The sequence below is a fragment of the Cyprinodon tularosa genome, unplaced genomic scaffold (assembly GCF_016077235.1).
Source record: "Cyprinodon tularosa strain WSP-4 unplaced genomic scaffold, ASM1607723v1 ctg438, whole genome shotgun sequence".
Taxonomy (NCBI): domain Eukaryota; kingdom Metazoa; phylum Chordata; class Actinopteri; order Cyprinodontiformes; family Cyprinodontidae; genus Cyprinodon; species Cyprinodon tularosa.
This window is the reverse complement of record NW_024039161.1, coordinates 95,134-116,924: the sequence shown is the minus strand read 5'-3', so window position 1 is coordinate 116,924 and position 21,791 is coordinate 95,134. Positions and strand designations below refer to the sequence as shown.

Sequence of the window (21,791 nt, the reverse complement as noted above, 5' to 3'; positions counted from 1 at the left end):
AAAAAAAGGTAGTAAACATTGGTAGCATACCTTCAAAGATGCATCAACACATTCTATCATTCCATTGTACTTTAACATATTGTTTTTGAAAAAATGTTCTGTGATTTTACAAAAGAGAAAACTTAATTCAAAGATAAGTTGTTTTTTCTCTTACCTGATCGAGAGTTGTTTGGGACACAGAGTAGTCCTCTACACACAACCTGTGCTGATGGCGGGTGAACTGGCTAAAGATTTTAGCCAGTGCTCCCAGTTTGTATGGGAACTGGTAATGGAGTGTATTGTGATGTTTCTCTTTGAGAATGCTGTCTGGGAACTTCTTAAGGACAAAGTCCTCAACTGGCTTTAGAGCAGGAGGGGAACCACCAACACGAATGACCACAGTGTAGCCATCACCAAATCTGGAACACAGAAGAAATTGGGCCTTTGGTATAGATCATTTCTACAATATTTTTTAGAACATGAATATCTGAAAAGTGTGTTAAGCATTTGCCTTAAGCTTCTCCAAGCTGACATTTTTGAGAGCAGGGGTCTTCAACTTAACTCCTCAGAGCCACTGTTTATGTATTCTTTTTCTCATCAATAGCTACATTTACATTCGCAAAATTTCCTTTGAACTGATCTAAACCTTGGTTGATTGGAAATTTAAAATCCATGTTAACATGGACACTAAATAAAACAATCCGATCAAAACATGTGTATACATGTACTAATCGTTTGATTAAATGAAATTGGGTTAGAATCTTCAGTCTAACACATTTGCACAAAACATTTTGATCTTATTAGGCCTTCAGTCTCATAATTTATGACCATGTAAACATAGTTGCTGTATGCAATGACCAAATTAACCAGAGTTCAAGTATTTCCTTTGTTTTAACTTTTAAAATTGTTTTAAAACGTAAAGTATTTTTATGAATGTAAATATGGCAAGTTGATATAGCAGGTATTGTCTAATTTATTTTTGATTGCAAAATCAGTATAACCCTTATTTAAATAGGGTGTTGTCTTATGTTACATTCAAACCAGAAACGGTTTCAGCAGCAAAAAAGCCACTGCTGCTACATTTTTGAAGCTTGTACACAAATGCACCTATGATGCTCCTGATGCGCGTCCAGTAAATTGTGTACAGATGCAACATGCTTTTACTGAATCTGGTCAAGTGGGTAAAAAAGAATTTAAATATATTTCTAAGCGAGTAAGTCCACCAATATTGTGCCTTGAAATATCATTTCGATGTTGGAGCGGCGCAAACCTCCACATACCGGCGGTGCACTGTCACTGGGAATCCCCAGCAGCAGCTGCCTCAGGCCGGGTCGCCTCTTGGGGGTTTCTCCTACTGTTTGTGGTGGCGGGATGTAGATGTTAGAGTTTTTCAAGTATGTGGTACAAACTGCAGGCACCAGAATAATAAAAGCAAACATATTTTGCCGGCAGCTTTCGACATTTTAAGTTAATTTAGACATTGATAAATTGTTTCAGGGGAGATCCAAGATCTGCGGATGCTCGAGTTGGCAAAAAATATAATTTTTGCTGCTGTAATTATGTCTATCTAATCAAAGGCATTAATACCACTGATAATAAAGTGTGAGTCTAAACAGTGACAGTGTTATCATTGGATGGGAAGGATATTATGAACTTTGGTAAAAAAAAAGAAAGAGCTAAATTAAACATACAAACAATTTCTTTTCATCAGCTAAAAACATAAATACACCCCATAAACTGTTTAACATTATATAAAGAAGTGGTAGACATAAATGTCATAAATGAGACTAAACCCTACACTTATTTAGAATTCAGTGTCTTTAAATGAGTGTTATATCTACTGAGCAGCAAATAAAAACTCTGGGCCTTGTTATTTTGTCATTAGTACTCCTATGACCCCTTGTTTTCTGCCTAATTAATTCCCTAACGTTGTATTTACTCTCAGAAATGTCCATTGTGACTTGCACTGAGCTTCATGTAACGAGTGATGCAGGGCCCCCTCAGTGGCAATTAGAGCTTTGCTGGATAAACCAAGCCTGCGTGAGCCCTGAGGGAGGGAAAGAGGAAGTGAAGCACCGCTGCTACTGAAAAATACAATGAGCAGAACTCATAGGTACAGTAGCTTGGATCCTTTAGTTACAATATGAAGATTTAGAGATTAAGATCCAAAATATGAAGTGATCTTGTTCATAACCTTTTCTTATACAAAGTAGCCTTGTCGTTATTCCTCCACTGAATAACACCTTTATTCCACAAACCATAAAAATAGGATTCCATATGGGAAGGTTTCTATCTACATAAAGAATTTGAAATTTTCCAAGCTCCAACTTGGCTGAACTGTTGGCTACTCTTGCCATTACTTTGTTAGTTTTATTTCTAAACGTCTGTAGCTCAAGTTTGACAGATTTCTAAAGACCAATATATCAAACTTTTAAGTAAGACCTGCACCGTCAGGACTCTTCATTGCAGACCTGCACTGTAAGATCTCCTGCTCTCTCAGAACTGTAATTTTTTTTGAAGCCTTTTAAAAGTAAAGGGGAAATAAAATAAAAGCTCTTATATCGGAAATATTTTATGATTATTTCTTGGGTTGTCATTATTCAAATATTTTTGTCTATTCATGTGTTTAATAACTTATTTATATAATCTCTTTCCAGTTCAACTGAATAAGGGTAAAAAGTGCAAGAAAATGTCAAAAGAACAAAATATACTTAGTTATTTTACACAGACATCTGTTATGTGTGTTTGCAAGGATTATATTATATATTCTTTATTTTATTTTAGTATTGTTTGTTTCCTAACTTTGCTGTTGGACCACATAGATATGCCAATGGAGGGTGTGTGATTTCAAATTAACTTAGCTTTGCATTTTCACAGGTAATTACTGAATACCTAGACACATTACCAAAATAGCCAATAACGTTAGGGTTTTTTTAATGCCACAACACTGCAGAAAACAGTAGACACAAAACAAACTTTTAAATGTCTATTTATTTTTATTTCTTGGAGGTGTTTTTTATTGTCAAAACAGCTGTTTTCACAGCATGATGTGTAGCATTTAACTTTTGGTGAAGTGCCAGTGGGAGTCACAATTGAGACATACGTCTGTAAGAGACAGATAATGCTTTAACAAGAAAATCACCCAAAAATTATGATAAAACCTGGTTTTCTTGGTCTTTAAAGGCACACCAGAGACTTTGTGACCTAAAGAGTCAATGTATGTGAGTTGTTTTAAATGATTCTTCAGGCCAATATACAGGGCTTTACGCTGTCAATGCAACAAGTGGGGCTCTCCTCTTCAAATACCACCTATGTAAGTTAGGAGAAGATGCACCATCATTGACCAGGTCCCCTGGAAGACCGTATCGCTTAACGGCCACAGGTTCTTATATAGTCATGGAGCCTAATCTTTTGTTGTACTATTTTTCTGCCTGCTCAACTACTGGTCATGGCTGAGGCAAGGAAAAAGTTTAAACCTTCTACCTGCAAACGATCGTGCCTGAGGTAAAACAAGAGTCGATCTTGGAAAGGAGTTTGTTTGTTGCCGCAGGTTGAAAGAAGAAGCCAGATGTAAAACTGATTCTCATTGCACACAGTCGAATATCTTTGTTATTTTTTTTTATGTTTAGAGGAAGCAAAATAAGGGTAGAGAAAGTTGGCAGGCTACAAACAAAACCTACTAGGGGCACTAGAAGTGAAAGCTAAAGGTCTAAAGCCCAGAGTGGCCAAAAGTTACACTGTGTGACTTTAAGTAGGGGGAAGCACATTTAAGTAAGCACTTACTGCGCAAAAAAACACGTCTTCTTCTAATAAAATCCAACAGCACATACATGCTTCTGTACTTGCTATTCCTAAAGGCCTTGAATAAAATGTCTGGAATAAACATCTGGTCCTGACAGTACAGGAGACCCTGCATTGTGCAGATCTTGAAGGTCTGCAGCCAGACGCCTCTCACTTTTTTTTTTTTGTTTTGGTTTGGATTTCAGGCACCAATTTGAGGGAAATAGTGTTTTATATGCTCATATTTAACTTTTTCTCCAAACCCACCAAAATCCAAGTTCTCTCATCCTGTACACAGTGTATTGGCTCCTTTAAAATAAATCATAGATTGGGGGAAGAAAAATGTAGATATCAGTAAATTAAGCCTGCATTGCAACACATGGTCATGAAGTCTAGTGTTTGAAACAATAAATTAGCTTTTAACCCGTGATTTAAAACTGCATAAATCAAGATCTAAGCAGCTTGGGGGTGAATTTAGCTTGAGAGGAAATAATGAATGGGTTGTATTTACAGTCATGACTGCACATATTGTCATGGCTAATCCTTTCAGAATATTTTACATTTCAGATATGATACAGCAGCTCAACACAGCATGGCAGAACAACTGTAATTTCTGCTGCATGGTCCCCCCTCCTTTCTTCATTTTCATTATTCTGCCTCAATCTTCCTCTCCACCCTGGTATGCGGGAAAGTCGTTCGTCCATGTAATTTAAAACAAACAACAGCTAGACAAAGATAAGGGCATGACAGGCTGAAAAAAATTCTGGTGCCTTCTTTCATATGGGGGTGCCTGGAAAGGTCATCCTTGCTGCTCGCCCAGTTTCAGTGTTTGTGTGCACGGGAGGGAAGGAGTAACTGAAGGGCACGGGGTCATAGTGGGGCTTGGGTGGTCTGGCACTCGATCAAGCAAGGAGTCACACAAGAGCCTCATCAGTTGCCACAGTTGGTGCTTTTAGAGTAGGGGTGTTCCAATCTCACATCATTGAATTCATAGTCATGAAAGTGTTCTATCCATGGCTAGAACCTGATACCAGTGTGGGGGGGCTACATTTTCCCTGCAGTACTCAGCAGTTCCATTTGCAAACACAGATGCTTGAGCTGTCCCCGATTTCAGCAGCTTCCTCATCTCATTGCCATTGGCCGTCAACTTCAGCGGCTTCTTACACCCCTCTTGGCTCGTCAAAACTTCGCTGGCTTCAACACACCCTTGTCTGCCTCCTTGGCAGCCCCTCCCACCTCCACACAGATGAGACATCAATCATTTTTTTCTTCTCTTTTCATTCTCGTTCATTCCCTCATTAAACTGTTCTACCATCCCACTTTATGCCCCATTCCACCCTGCCTCGATCAAATTCAGCTATTGAATTTGCTTTTCCTCACCTTTTACCTCCCCAATTTGAACAGTCAGTCAGTTCACGCAAGAGACTCATTGCCATTTTGGATCATCTCACCCAAAGAGCTTCATAATAAATTTCTATGGGCCAGACTTTCAGTAGTTTTAGCACCTATAGCATGTGACAAACTCAAGGAGGCAATGCGAGGAAGTGGTCATGCAGAGCATTGTAGTATTCTTCTTAGAGTTACAATTTGAATTGTTTTTGAACACACTCCAATCCCTCAAAATCAGTTAAAATCTAAATAGATCTCCTTCCAAACTCTTCAAGAGAAACTTTGGTTCTAGAACATAAATCCATGTCAAACTGTGATGTCATTGCAGAATTTTATTGATAATTTATTGAGTTTTTTACTAAAATATATTCTATTTGAAGTGGAATAATCTTTCTTAAGAATTATTTTTTTTGGATGGAATTTGTGAATTTATGCCATATGTGTGCAGAGTTAACTGTTTGATAAGGATTTGAGCTCAATTCACATTTTCACAGAATGTGTTAGGACAAAGTCTCTGTGTTATTTACTGCCCACCACTGGGATGGGCATTAAATATAACATTATTACATAACAGTAGTAAATTTTTTTTGTTATGATGAACAGTTATGCGGGAACATAATTTAAGCTCATATTTGATTGAATGGAGTAAATGCCTAATAGCTGAGAGAAGAGGAGATGGCATTGTTCATGCCGTAGTGACACAAAACAGCTAGAGCAGGGAGTCAGCTCCCAGACTCTCAAGGATGCTAAAAGTGGTTTGAGCGTTTCATTACTTTCTCCTGCATGTTTATTCACAACAGTTAGCTGTGACAGTGAATCTAAGACAAATGAGAATATCATAAGTATATTACTTTTTCCTTAAGAATTAGCACGGCCCTGACCTATCAAGTATACACTTCATGGTGTTGTAGGGAAATTTAACAGCAGACAGATTTATAAAGACATCATCTACCAAGCCACTCAAGCTTAAGGAGCTGTGACAACTTAATCATGTGCAGCAGTTAAACTTATGATAAAGAAGCATGAGTGTTGACTATACTGTAAAAATCTATCTAGTATGCTGTTTGCAAAATACAGGCTGCATGGATTTCCCAGAGAGATTTTTTAAATACCCTCGTAGGTCCCTAGTTTAAGTCTCTGGTGCTTATGATCTTGTATATTGTTCTGACTTTGACCTAGTCATTGCATAAATTGCAACATAAATACAAAGTTTATAAAATCTATTTAAATCAGAAACTTGGACGAGTACTAGTTTTGTCATGTGTGGAGATTAATCATGCATTAATTAAGGGCAGGTTTTGGCATTTGAAAGTCATCATATGCCAGAAATTCTTAGTTGCCTTCTTGGCTGCCTTGTTCTTGCCTTTTACTTTGAGCATTTTTTAAAGAATATTTGACCAGTTTCAGCCATTGCTTGAGTAAAACTATAGAAAAATTCAAGCCAAGTTACAATTAAAAGCTAAAGACATATATCTATGGCCTTAAATATTATCAACGGAATATAAAGATCTCTGACAACAGATCTTTAGAAAATGGTATAAACAGTAAAACAGTCAAAAAAGTTTGGGTAAGATATTTTTGGTATAATACGGATTTTTTTCAAAGGCTGGGGTCCACAAACAAAAGGAACTAGAAGTCTCTATCACTACACAAAATTTGTTAATATCTATATACAAGTCCTTTTAAAAATATTATGGTGACACAGGAAACGGGCTGCACAGCTGCACATATTGTAACACTGTTGTCTTGCAATAAGAAAGTTCTGGGTTCGATTCCCGGCCTGGATCTTTCCTGATTGAGTTAGCATTTTCTCCCTGTGCATGACTTTGTTCTCTCTGGGTACTCCATGTTCTTCCCACAGTCCAAAAACATGACTGTTAAGTTAATTGGCTTCTCTAAATTGTCCTTAGGTGTGAGGGTGTGTGCCTGGCTGTCTGTCTTTGTTTTTCTCTGTGACAGACTGATGACCTGTCCATCGTGTACCCCGCCTCTCACCAATAGACTACCGGAGATAGGCACCGGCGCCACCGCAACTCTGATGGAATAAGTGGGAAGGAGACAGGAAAGATGGGGTTTCAAAGAAGGTCCGAGGTTAAAAGCACACTGTGATTAGGTTGGATTATAAACAGATGAAAGCCCACAAATTTTTCATGTGGCATGTACTCTGTTAATTCTAAAGCTGCTTGTAGCTCTAACAGCAAACAACAATGCATTTCAGGCATTAACATTTAAAATAAATTAAAGCTTTCCTAAAGCTCTCAAAGCATAAGATGTGCATTCAAAAAGTCAACAGCCCTTGTATATACAGTACACTCGATGCACCATCTGTCTGACAGTGCTGTGTCTTAATTACACCTACGATGTTGGTGCATTGTAAACTGGAAAGAGGATTATTTTGTCATCCATCTTTGCAGTTGACAAGCACTTAAAGGCACTAAAGTATTTACTTAATGGGATACCTGCAGAGCTGACGCACAGCAAGTGGGAAGGAGTTTATTGGACTTCTTCATGTCAACTTCAGGAACTGATCCAAACTTTCAGAGACTACTCTTGTAAAAAAAAAAAAAAAAAACCTCACCAGCATTACCTTAATGCATTAAAGTCACTCTCTGCCCCACTTTCTTTCTATCGTGACGCATTTTGACCATGAAGAGTATAAGACTTCTGGCTGTTGGAAGTGCTTAACTGCAGGTGCTCTATGAAGAGGTAATACGAATGATATCAATCAGTGGAAAATCCTGCAGTTGGCTAGACGGTGTCCTTCCTAACTGACAAGATTATGGGGAAGCTTTGAAGCTGCTTTTTATTGGTTCCTCCACTTCATTTGGGTTTACTTAACACCTGGGAGCTTTCATATGAGCTCGCCACCATACTAAAAACCAATTTACAGCCTCCTGTGCATTTTTTATTTTTGCTTATTTATTCCTCACCATCACAATCCTCTTTCATAAACTCCAGAAATGTGAGTGATTTAAGAGGGCTGTATATGAGAAGGGATAAACAGATGGTTGGGGAAAAAGAAGGTGCTGCCTGCCTACTCAGAAGGGTCTGCCCAAACTTAATCTTCAGCCTTCTTCTCACATGATGACCACCTCACTAGTTGCAGAAATTGGCTCATTTGTTGTTTTACTCTCATAAAAGTTAGCTTATTAAGTAGAAGAACAACATTTCAATGCTATCCAAAAATTTGATGACAAAATAAAGGGGGCAGCACTTGCAAAAACGACTGGAAGTTCAAAAAGCAGTGAAAAGAGACAAATAGAGATGATTCAGATAAAGGTTTTTGAAGAGTGGGGATTCTGGGAGTAAGTGAAGGAATGAAGGGTTGTAAATGTTAACGGGTGAACATGTCTTACATGTTAGCCATGGGGGGTCAAAATGTGAGAGCTGCCCCCAACGGTGAGATGGTGCTCTTGGTTCCAGACTGCTTGTGATATAAAAGGATGGAGGGGCAAGTGTTGAGGGGACAAAGTGGTAACCTCCCGCTTTGCAGGTCAAGACGCTCCCACAGCGTGAAAGTCACATGAAGCCTAAGCCTTCAGCACAGTGCCTCTCCCATTTATAGCAGCTTTACCATCTGCAAACTGGTAACAGCATGTACACTACAGTACCTGTGCAAACCTGCACATTATCTTTTACATTAAGAAGAGATAGCCAGTAGCTATTAAAATATTCAGACTTTATAACTTTATATAGTTTTGTCATGTGACAACAAGCAAATTCTATATGTTTAACTAGCATTTAAAGTGAACAGAAAGGTGCAGCATGCATTTTAACCGGAGACACAAGTCTCAAATAAATACAGTCCAACATCGGTTTATGAAAGAAAATTAGTAAGGAAACAGCATAATGATTGTTTTGTAACACAGTTAACAAGTCAGGGACAAGTTTTGGAGAATTGTGAAGCAGGAATATGTTATTAAAGCTCTGATCATTTCAGTGAGAACTTTTCAATCTTCATCTGAAAATGGAAACGTGATGTCACAAATTAAAAGCACTGTAAAGAGAAATAATCAGAGAAGAAATCCTGCAGAGATCCATTCACAAGGCGGGTGAATCTGTTGGACGATTTGTTGTGTGTCTTCTCATAGCTGCCCTTTATGGTAGAGTAGCAACAAGAAAGTCATGGTTGAAATAAACCGTAGAAGACATTTGCAGTTTGCCACAAGGCATAAAGGGGACACCGTACAATGTGTGAGGAATATCCTCTGTATAAATTTTGATGAGAATGTAACTTATGGGGTAAAACGTGTTATTTGTGGGTGCGCATCCTCCTTAATGCAAGATTTTCAGGCTGAAACATAGTGGTACAGAATCATGCGGCTGAGATGGCAGGGGCAGGGGAGCTGAGGTGATAGACGGAAAAAAATACCGAGGCAACAGGTCCAACAGGGAAACAAAGCTAAAAGCTAAACATAAAGCCAGATTTACAGCACAATTGAATGATGAATAACCTAGTCAAAGTTCAGATATCCAATAGAGAATCAGTTGCAAGGCTTGAAAATTGATATTTGTAGATGCCGTCCATTCAGTCGGACAGAAATTGAACTATGTCATGGAGATGCATCCCACAAGAATTGCAAAGCTATTTTATAAAAAGGGTCCTTCTACAAAGGATTGCCTCAGATGGGCTGTGCAGAAATACATAGGTTTTTTATTTCTGTTGTTTACATAGAAAAAGGCCCCACGTGTGTGATATATATATATATATATATATATATATATATATATATATATATATATATATAAAAATATAAAACTCTCAATATTTTCTTCTACATGCACAGTTATGTACTATTTTGTATTTGGTCTATCATATAAAATCCCAATAAAAAAACATTGATGTTTGTGCAACATGTAGTAATGCAAAAGAGTTCAAGTGGCGCTTTTAACTTTTTTTCTTCTTAGTAAATTTCAGTGGTAGCAGTGTGTGTGTAGACGATGTGCGACAGCACAAACATGTGGCGAGATAGTGACAAGAAAAGAAAACAGAAAAGACATTGCTTAATTGCCTTTTCAGTCATTAACGGGGTCTCACACCTCATGAAACATTAATTACACTGAGCGCTGTGGAGATAGGGAAGCTTAATTAGAAATTATTCACTGCACAGAGAGAGCTGAGCGATAGTATTTCTGCGGCGTGTAAATTGTCCGTGTGAGATCTAAAATAAGTGCAGCGAAAATCTATGTAGACGCTAAGCTTATCTGGTTTCCTCCTCACTTGCTTGTCTTGTGGAGTGAGATTCCCCTTTTTGCCTAATGGCAAGTGGAGTGAAGTAGGACATGTGCTCACCCTCCCGCCCCTCCTCCCCCTGCATACCTTGCATTGTTCTCACCTATCTGATAACTCCCGTTTACTTCATAAATAATTTACACGATCCACCTCGCAGCCTTATACTCGGGGCATAATTGACACAGACAATTTGCCTGTTACCCTAACATCTGGGAGGGACTGATTAGTTCATCCCCTCCCACTTTAGTCCTTCACCTCAATCCTCCCCATCTTTTAATAGCACTCTCTACAGAGCAGCCCACATTTTTCTTCTCTGCGGTGATCTAAAACCTCAGTTTTTCATATGACATTAATGCTTTTGATGGGATATATACCCCTGACACTCCCACCCCCATCACGCTGTTTCACACATTTCCCATAATCCCCTGCACATCTTGACAAATGGCCTGCTCCGCCCCCTCATCTCAGGTGTATTGATCCAACTCTCCAACCAGCAATTGCCACCACGTCATCTGGTCGGGAAGTTAGTGTCTGCATGTGTGTGTGTGTTGGTGGAACACCATTCATCTTACAAGCACAAACAAAGGAAGTGGCAAAGAATGCACCTGAGGTAATAAAGATTTTTATAAATGTAGCATTAATGGATGTCACATACAAAGTTACATACCAATTCAAATTCTATACAAATTAGAAAATGCAAGTTAGTTGTCAGAGTGATGCAACAAAATGCAACATGTAATTCTATAGATGTCTCTGAGATTGAGAGCAGGAGCACCAATAATGCCATTAATTGAGACTATATAGGATTTTCCTCTTAAAAAAATGAGGAAGGAAGATGTGGGATGAGTACAGACTTACAGTAAATAACTATATCACCTCTTTGCCCGACATAGGTAATAGTTAATAGGCTGCAAGAGTAGTAAATATACATTAAATACACTCTTATGTGGGTGTTAACATAAGTATTTGTATGCTGTGTATCAAATGCAGAGCATGTTCCTGCCTAAATCCGGTATTGAATGGAATTTGCTTTTAGCCATTTATTATCATAATACAAAAATCAGGCTACTCCAGCAGAGCTGGTTAATGTGTATTTTCACGACTAGCAGGTAGTGTAATTTTACCTAAAACTGCAAATTTCCATGCTAGATATTTAAACGTATAATTGTTGTTTGAGCTGAATTTAGATGAACAATCTTTAGATGAGCAAAATACTCCTATTTTGCTCTCATCTCCATGAGAGCAAAATTATTGTTAATTTTTACACGTTAGAAAATAAAATCCAACAGCCACAGGTTAAGTGCACCTTTATTATTATTATTTTCATTTTTCTTTGGTATTTTCTGCTGTTTGTATTTATTTATTTATACATTCATACATAAAAATCGCTTGACCATCCTGGCCTGAAAGTTCAATACTCAATCTTTTATACTTTTATCTGCAGAGGTAAACATAATAAAAGCATAGTAAATGTTTGTCAAAAAACTGAAATATTATTTTCATTTCACTAAGATAATCTCAAAGTGAAAGTTTTAGCAAAGTAAAGACTTTAAGTATTTCTATCTGTTAAAAAAAGTCATATTTCAACAGACAATAGTTTTAAATCCAACCATGGTGCAATTGTTGCTTTTCCTGCTGTTAAAAATGTGTACCTATGCAGAACAAATCAGTGTACTTCGGGAATATTGTAAAGGGTCGAGGCAAACAAAGAGCTCTAAAGCCAATTCTCTTTCCACAATCCCCATAGATTATTCTAAGTTCTGATACCCTTTACTTATACTCTCTTCAGCTTCAATGATGACCATGCAGTGAGGTTAATTATGTGTCTCTTTAGTTCTGTTTCAGTCTGCCCATACTTTTCAGTCCACAGTATATTGTGCTGAACGACACAAAATTCCCAATTTTTCTACCACAGTCCTAAAGATTTTTATGTAAATTAGCCAAGTGTTACAAAATTTTCTTTATGTCACGCACAATAGCAAGGCTACTGAGGCCTATTGAGGAGAAACGATCGGTAGCGTCATGCTAACTCTATCATACTATGCAGCAAGCATGAGGTGCTTTATCATACATCTTTTATTTTATTTCAAACCACCATAAGTGGTCAATCTTTACTCCTACTCTCATCTGGCCAAAGAATACAGTCTAAGTTAAAGACCAGGTAGAGCTTAGGAAAGATGATGTGTTTACATTTCTGATGTCGTGAAATATATCTACTGTATACCGTATTTTCACGACTATAAGGCGCACTTAAACGTCTTTTTTTTCCCCTCAAAATGTGCGGTGCGCCCTTTGGTGCGGTGCGCCCTATGTGTGTTGTAACTGCGACTTTTGAGACCACCTCATTGAGGAGATGATGAAAGAGTGGCTGAATGTAAGGAGACCAGGTGTTTTTTTTTCCACTCATCACCATCGCTGTTAATATGTAACTCCATGCATGCCCATCTCACAGCTGATGTGAAAAACATGGTGAAACAAATTAGGCTGTGCTCGCTGTTCAACCGCTCGACATCGGTGTGAACCGGACCCAGCAGGTGCAGCAGAAGCAGCGAGTTTACATGCAAAGTCAATGGTTGACGCGCGTATAGGTGCAGCAAAAGGTCCCGCAGCGCGTTTTGAGCAGCAGGCGCAGCGCGTTGGCGGTGCGTCAGATGCTTAAACGCTCCCGACTGCTCGAGATGGAAAAATTTAAGTTTTGCTGCTGGACGCGCCGCATCAACCAATCAGAGAAGCTGATCTGGGAGCTGACAGCGAGACAGACACAGCGCTCTGATGACATATGATATTAACGCAAATGAAAAAGGCTGGATGGATGAGGAGATGATGAAAGCGTGGCTGAGGCAGGTGTATGTGAGGAGACCAGGTGCTTTTTTCCACGCATCACCATCGCTGCGTGCCCATCTCACAGCCGATGTGAAAAAAAAGGTGAATCAAATGAACGCTGTGCTCGCCGTTATCCCGGGGGGTCTGACAAAGGAACTTCAACCGCTCGACATTGGTGTGAAGCGGCCGTTCAAAGTAAGGCTGCGAGCGGCGTGGGAGCGATGGATGACAGACGGAGACCACAGTTTCACGATAAGTGGAAGGCAGCGCCGGGCAAGTTACGCCACCGTTTGCGGATGGATTGTTGATGCTTGGACTAACGTGTCTGCTGGCACCGTTGTTCAAGCTTTCGCAAAAGCCGGCATTGTTTCTGAGGGAAGCCGCGCTGCACGGAAAGTGACTCTGACAGCGAAGAAGGGGAAATTGGCATGTCTGATTTAGCGCATCTGTTTTATTCAGAAACAGAGGATGATGACTTTGATGGGTTTGATTAATACTTTGTAATAAATACATGAATAAAGCACAATGGTGCTTTATTCATGAAAAACTATGGTGCATTTTTCCTTACATTAACTATAAAACATACTGTAATTCACCTACTCTTAGATTTATATTCAATTTTTTCACATTCCTATGACACAGATTTGGGTTTTAAGGCAAAATAAGAATCCTCACCTATTTTTTAGATGCTGGATGCTTCCAAGGCACTTGAAGCGCCCGTTTACCATGATGGCCATACGAGTGCACAGTGCTTCACACTCCTCCATACTGTTAAAGAAAAAGAGGTGAAGGTTAGCAGGTAAAATAAATAGTATAACTTATTACTTGAGGAAAATTTTACTTTAAACAAATGCATCTAAAGAAAACAACATATTTCCCATTTGGAATGACTTTTTACAGTACATTTGTCTTTAAGCTAAAGCTTTGGTCTGATAACTTTACACATCCACTCTGACACCTTAAACGAAGAACAAATTTGGTAATTAGAGTGAACACAGAGTGCCATCTGTATCCCTATTATTTTTTGGTCCCTTTTATTGTTGGACCTCAGCTTTAGCCAAAAGTAGTTGAAGCAAAACCCGTGACTGCTTTCTGAAGAATAGCACAATTATCATTATGATTTTGTAAAACCCGATGACTTTGCCACCTAACAAAACAGAACCACCTGGTCATGACATGGACAGTTGGACGCAGCTCTGCCACATTGCCTGTGACAACAACAAATGCTTTTATTCCCCCATAAAAGGAGCACGTGTAATGAGGAGGATCTATTCCAAATGAAACAGAGCCGGAGGGAGCAAATGTTTCCATTTGGAGAATGTTGAAAAGAACGATCCAGTAAGTAAACAATTAAAATTTTAAGTTTTTTTTTTTTTTTTTTTTTCAGAAGGCAAAAACTTTGGGAATTTAAGTTTGCTTCAGGAAGTGTTAGACAATAAAAAGACTCCTGCACTGATATTGACATTTTCCCCTTTAAAGGAGGAAGAAAAAAGAAAAAGAAAAAAAAAGCTGCAGCCAGTCGATATACCCTCACGCTTCATGAAAGCTTTATAGCAGCCAGTGTGTTTTTGGCAGCCAATATTAACTACCACTCGGGAAACAATACCTCTCAACAAAAACGACGATTTCAATCAATTATAATTACAATATTTAGAGCTCCTGTTCCTGTACAGAAAACATGATTTCCGTATTTTTCTGCCTGGAGGAGAGTCTAAATATTTTCACTGGGTGAGAGGATATGAGGAGGATCGATGAGAAGAGAAGGCCCCACCTGTGTGATGTAAGAATAACTGAGCGTCCCTCTTTGATGACACTTAGGATGCAGTCCCACAGGAAGCGTCTGGCTTTGGGGTCCATTCCAGTGGTTGGCTCATCCTGCGGTACAATGAAATAAATTAAACAGATATCTTTCTATTTCTTTTGAATTCATCACATTGTTTATAGAATAACTTGCAGAGTGGAGCTGTTTGCCACAAACTGAGATAGAAATGCAATCCAATATAACCTATAAGCTTTGAACTTGGAGAACAACTTAGAATGAATATATTTTTATAAAATCCATTTCCCTATAGCGTTGTCTGTGTGTCAACAGAATGCAGATCCTATTTTATATATTTTGTAAGGTTAATTCAATTTGTGCTGCAGAGACTGACAGGGTTTTTTTCTTTCAACAGCTTCACCCTAAGAAAACTCCTTGTATTTAGCTCCATCAATGTTCCTATCAACTAGCCTTCCTAAAGGGAGAAATGGGTTCCTATGTTGTAGTTTATTATCATAGGCCTAAATTATTCAAACTGGGAGTATCCATGCAAATTTAATGACAATAACAACAGATGAGGTATATTTGCTAATTCATTAAAGCTGCAGTCTGTAACATTGAGGAGAGAGCAGACTTCGACTGAAAATTTGAAGAAAAACAGGTTTCACTCCACTCCCCCACCCTCTCTGCTTCACTCATGCCCCACCTCCAAGCTCCACCCCTCTCACAGCATCTGCGCGGCTACCGCATGCAACCAGAAGGGGGGAGGCGGGATTCAGCGTGTGTGAGCTGTGATTGACACTCCATCAGACGCTCCTCTGGCTGTGATTGGTTGTTTTGACTCGTCCCGAATTATTCTTTCCAGATTGAAATACAGGCAGTATGCGGTACCAATTGAAGCAGTTTTTTTTCACAGGTTACATATCACATGTACTGCTGTCTGGGCATAGGGACAGTTTTAGCCAATATGACAAAAAAGTGATTTTTAAAAACTTACAGACTTCAGCTTTAACTTATAATAATACTGTTAGGCTATTTATCTCTTCCCACTGTTGCTTCCATGAAAACATCAATAAATGCTGAATCTACCTTTTAACAATATTGTAATGCAATTATTAGAAATGGCCTGTAGTTATAATGGAGGAGACTTGACCAAAGCACGTTAGACTACATGCAGTCATTCATGCACAAACTAACAAACTGATGGGGGCAAGCTACATTCTCACCACAGCTGCACTGGGGCTCACTGACAGAAGTGAGGCTGCTGTACACTGGAGCCAGCAGTCCCTCTGAGCACCCTTTTGATATTTGGCACTTTTTTATTATAACTCATTATAACCCATTCCTGAACTCAGTGCAAAGAAAAAAAAATTGCGCTCCATCATAGAGCCACTACCACGTGTCACCTTTCCCAGCATTGTCAGGTTGATGTGGAGTATTAGTTTTCTCTTGAAGACCTTTATGCAAGTCAGGATGTTCCTTTTCAGCCTTGCTGACGTATCATTTTATTTCATCAGGGCTAGTTTATAGTCACAACTTATAGTTGCCCTGGCTAAAGAATCTCCTAACCAAATTGTTGATCTCTGTAGTTCATCCAAAGTTATATAGTGGAGGATGTTATTTTTTTAAGTGGATCATCAAAATAAGTGAACCTCCTAGTAAGCTTGTATGAGCGATACAAACAACAACTTTAAAACAGAGGATGCACGAGAAAAAATGGGCTTGTGCATGCTCTTTCATGCCATTTATAGGCGTTCCCTCTGGAGAGCTGGTACAGGGTTGAACATGTGCATTTTTGTGCAAGTGGAGAGGACAAGTCTTTATAAGAGTTGCAAAAATCCTCCACTATACCTTTTAACTATTTGCAAAAACAAAAGGCAAATTTTTCAGAAATATGAAAAAAATTTTTCAGCCTGGTTAATGATTTCTTTTAGCCTATGATGGCAATTTAAGAACACAAAATATTAAATAATCAGACCCTCTTTTTAGATTAAATTCTTAAATGACAAATAAAAAAAACTGTTTTTGTCTCTTACTAAGGTTTTTTTTTATGCTTTAATTGAATTTCATGGTAAATAGGACAGCAAACTTTAACATCCAAGGAAGACCTGGGGCACCCATTTAACCTTGGTCAAAATACAGCCTGACTTTTCTGATGAGAGGGGACCTGATTTCTGATTGGTCATGCAAAAAACACATTTGTTGTAAGATTGAAAAAAAAAATGAAAATGTATCCATAAAATTAAGGGAATTTTATACATTTCTTAAAAAAAAAGAGACATCTAATTTGGTTGTTTTTTTTGGGGGGGGGGGATTTTTTGCTTGTTAGCTAAAAGTAAAATAAATCTAATCTAATTTCTAATTTACAATAGTGATTTTTGTGACCAATGAGGATTGTACTTTTAACTTGCTGATTTTTTTTCTGTTTGACAAAAAGTTTGGACAGCAACCCCACTGAATTAAGTAATTAGATGATTAAGAGGGCTTTGGAGAAAGTGACTACATACTGAGGAAGTAATTCAGCCATTTGATTCAGGTGTGCTGGACCTAGGATGAATCTGAAAGCTGCATCATTGGCCCTCAGGGGGTGGAATTCCCCATCCATGCGTTAGGCACTCACAGTACCCCTAAAAATACTTGTTTTTCATGTGAAAAAATAAATAAAATGCTTAGGGGGTGTGAATATTTTTCAGATATTTTTCACAAGCACCGCAGATGGCATATGAGAAAAAAAAGAAACAGCGTACAGTAAAAAAAATACCCCACTCTTTTCTTTTGACTAAAGTATTCATACACCTTTATAAGGAATACTTTTTGGAACCATGGAGCGCCATCTGTTCAGCAAAGTCCTGTATCTGGCAAGGTGCACTGCGGTTGTACAATGCACACATAACACAAAGAATAAGAAAAAAAAAGACAGACATCTAAAAACACACAGACAACCAGTGTACAGTGAATTTTTCTTCTGACCATAACACCCCTGTGCACATAATAAGTACAGAGGCTGAAGCCTGAGCAGGCTGAGCTCAGCTCAGCACAACTCAACACCACACACACAGACTGCCGCTGCTGTTTCTTTTTTTTCCTCAGGGCCTCTCTGTTCATACACGATTAGAGTGACAATCCTCAGTCTGACTGGTTTCATTCCAGACTTCCCTCAGAAACTGAATCCTACAAATCCCAAGGGTTTGGTCTGGATGCCCAACGAGAGCCAGTACAAAAAAATAAAAAAATAAAAAAAATAAAGAAAAAGCAAAACCCTATGTGGTGCTGCCTCAAGGCTGACTGGGCTCCCTGGGCTACCACAAAATGCTGAAATTGACACAGATGCCACATTATCCCTTAGCTTCAAAGTGAAGGGTAAACTTGGCTGTGGGGACTAAATAAAGCAGTTTGGGACCGTGTGCACAATTTGATCCCGCCAAAGCTGTAAAGATTATCCTATTACATGTAATTTATTATGGATTATTCATTACTGTGCTTAAGTTATTGGAAGCATAAACTTATGAACTGCTATGCATATATTATAGTGAATGAGCGAAAAAAAAGTTGAATAATTCAGTAAACTAACAGATGTTGTATTGCTACATGAGGAAATTACATATTTGGATTATTTAGATTATTTTATTACCCCTGCTGAGGAAGTATATGGTTACAGTTCATTTTGTGCGCTTGGTAACAGGATGGGTTTATATGAAATTGTGATCATAACTGGTCCTTGGCAGAACATGGGAATGATAATTATTTGATCATAATTTACATTTGGATGTGGATCTGTTTAGTTAGTTTCATCATGGGCCTTTCATAATGTATGATAGCAACAAGAAAAAAACAGAAATACTAATAATAAAACAGCCCTCAATATTGGTTTCCAGTAATAATAAAACTCAGGATGTGGTCTATCTAATTTTTTTGCTTTTAATGTTCTTTTTGTTCATTGTTTCCTACAACAACATTTATACAGATCTAAACCACTCTCTCTTCCCTACTTAACAGAACTCTTATCAGCATACAGTATTTCAGCGTAGAGGGCCATTACGCTGAAAAAGTCCCTGTTATGCTGAAATTAGGCCAAAATGCAAATTTTTAATAATCATAAAGCCCTTTCACTGACATCTGGGCTTCCTCTTACAACATTTCAGCACAGACTTTGACAAACTTTATTGTCAATTTGTATGCACAGAGTGTATAAAAAAAACAAATTTACGTTGCATAAAACTTACAACAGTGTAATGAGATTGCAGTTGGAATAAATAAATATTCCCAATATAAAGTACAGCAGTGATCAGAATGTAACAATGTAGGAGAAAAAAATAAACCACTTTAAATATGGTGCAAAATGGAATTAATATGAAAAAAATCCAGTACAGTGCATAATAAATATGGTGTAAAAATGCAGTAAAAACATTGAGTTGTGTTCTATTTAAAAGGATTAGGAAAGTTCAGCAACATTGGTAGTGCAAAATAATGTGCGTTGGACTAGTTGAACAGTTTGATGGCAGTGGGGAAAAAGCTGTTGCAGAACCTACGGGTCCTGCAGCGGATGATGTGAAGTTTCTTCCCAGAGAGCAGTAGGGAAAACAGTCCATGGTGGGGGTGTAAGGGGTCGCTAATGGTGTTACAGGCTTGGGACACGCAGTGCTAGGAAGAAATGTCTTTAATGGAGGTAAGAGGAGCCCCAATGATCTTTTCTGCTTTTCTTACCACTCTTCTCACATTGGTTATGTTAAAACATTTAGAATTACAATGGAATTATGCTGAGATCCTTACTTTAAATGAGCGTAAGGGCCAGGAAAACACACGCAGAGCACAGCGCTGCGAAAATGTGAAACCCTCGCCATTAAGACAGTCAACTGCTTACCAAGCTAGGTGATACTCTAACCCTTAAAACAGATAACAAGCTTAGAAAAATAAATTAACTACTCCATCCTCCCGATAGGCTCAGAAAAACAAACCATGATATATTTAAACTTTCCTTCCAAAGAAGGACTTATTGGTTTTCTAGAAGGTGTTGATGATAATTCATGTTTCTTAAGGTCAGTGTTTTTATTTTTTTGCCTGCCTTTATAACTTTTTTTTTTCCACTTTACTTTTAAGGAGATAGAAAGTGTAAAACAAAATTAATTAAAAAAGGGCAACAAGGAGTGGGACTGATCTAGTCTAAAATAAGGATTTGGCATTCATTTTGTGTTAGCAGGTCACAACACATAAAAAGTTATTAATTTTGTTTTTTAAGAGTGTTTTGTTTGGATATTCATGGACGGTCTCCATGAGAACCATTGTATGTGGGAAGAGCGAGCAGCCACACAAAATCTCTGAGCCACACAAATATGGTTCAGAGTTGCTCATCTCCGCAGAATGTTCCTTTCTTCCCCCATTCTCTCTGTCTTTAGTGAAGATGTTGTGATAACTCTTCTCACCATATGTTTGGCAATGTCTTTTCTTTAAATAAATACCAGTAACATGTAAAATCACAATTTTCTCATGTAATGGAGGGGAAAAAAAGGGAATGTTAACTTCAAAAATTGGCCTACAAAATCTGTACTTTAAGGCAGTGGTCCCCAACCACCAGGCCGCGGACCGGTACCGGTCCGTGGGTCATTTGGTACCGGGCCGCACAGAAAAAAAAACAAACAAATTTTTTAATATATATATATATATAATTTGTCTAAGTGATGTTTTATTTTGAAAAATTAAAAAAATTAGGGTATTACATTAGTCGGTTAATCTGTGCCCCTTGACACAGGTCAATTCAGGTCACGTGATATGTTAATCCAGTCAAAACACCTAAAGCCAGCAAAAATGAGTAAGAAACAGACCTGTTTGGACAGCTTCTTTGGAAAGGGGAAAAGGCCCAATGAGGAGAAAGAAGAAGAGGCTACAACTACCAAGAAAATGAAAGCTGCATTTAAAAGACTATATCACGAGTCCTACTTAAAATATGGATTTATCGCCCAAGGTGATTCTCACGCGCCGAACCCACTCTGCATAATATGTGGCGACAGGCTAGCAAACGAGGCAATGAAGCCTTCAAAGCTGCTTCGGCACTTGGAGACTAAGCATCCTGCCTTAAAAGACAAACCTTTGGACTTTTTTGAAAGAAAAAAAATGAACAAGAAAGACAGAAGCAAGTACTGATGGCCACCACATCAACAAATGTGAGTGCTCTGAGAGCATCGTTCTTAGTGGCTAACCGTATTGCTAAGGCCAAGAAACCTTTTACTATTGGTGAAGAATTGATACTGCCCGCTGCAAAAGACATTTGCCGTAAACTTCTAGGAGAGGCCGCAGTTAAGAAGATAGCACAGGTTCCTCTTTCGGCTTCAACCGTCACTAGGCGAATAAATGAAAAAGCAGAGGACATTGAGACACAACTGTTGGAGAGGATTAATATATCGCCGTGGTATGCAATCCAGGTTGACGAGTCTACTGATATTGACAACAAGGCAATACTACTTGTTTATGTGCGATATATATATCAGGAGGATGTACATGAGGATATGTTATGTGCACAATGGTTGCCAACCAACACCACAGCCGCAGCACTATTTAAGTCCGTGAATGATTACATCTCAGGTAAACTGAATTGGTCCTTTTGTGTCGGCATATGCACAGATGGAGCTGCTGCTATGACTGGGCGGCTTTCTGGATTAACGGCGCTGGTTAAGGAGGTTGCGCCTGAATGTGAAGCCACGCACTGTCATTCACAGGAAAATGCGCGCTAGCCGAAAAATGTCACCTGAACTAAACAGCGTACTGAATGATGTCGTTAAAGTTATTAACCACGTCAAAGCGCATGCCCTTAACTCGCATCTGTTTGAGTAGCTT

The 21,791-nt window shown here is 38.5% G+C and overlaps 1 protein-coding gene across 1 annotated transcript in view; it reads right to left on the bottom strand.

The window, feature by feature from the left end:
* The window catches only part of LOC119792977 (phospholipid-transporting ATPase ABCA1-like), a 114,740-nt gene that overhangs the window by 11,129 nt on the left and 81,820 nt on the right, over nucleotides 1-21,791 (bottom strand). Inside the window, exons 16-18 of the mRNA XM_038299861.1 lie at nucleotides 14,976-15,079; nucleotides 13,880-13,972; nucleotides 155-398 (exon numbers count right to left, since the gene is read on the bottom strand). Of these exons, the coding sequence (XP_038155789.1) occupies nucleotides 155-398; nucleotides 13,880-13,972; nucleotides 14,976-15,079 (441 nt within the window). The remainder of the gene's footprint in view (nucleotides 1-154; nucleotides 399-13,879; nucleotides 13,973-14,975; nucleotides 15,080-21,791) is intronic.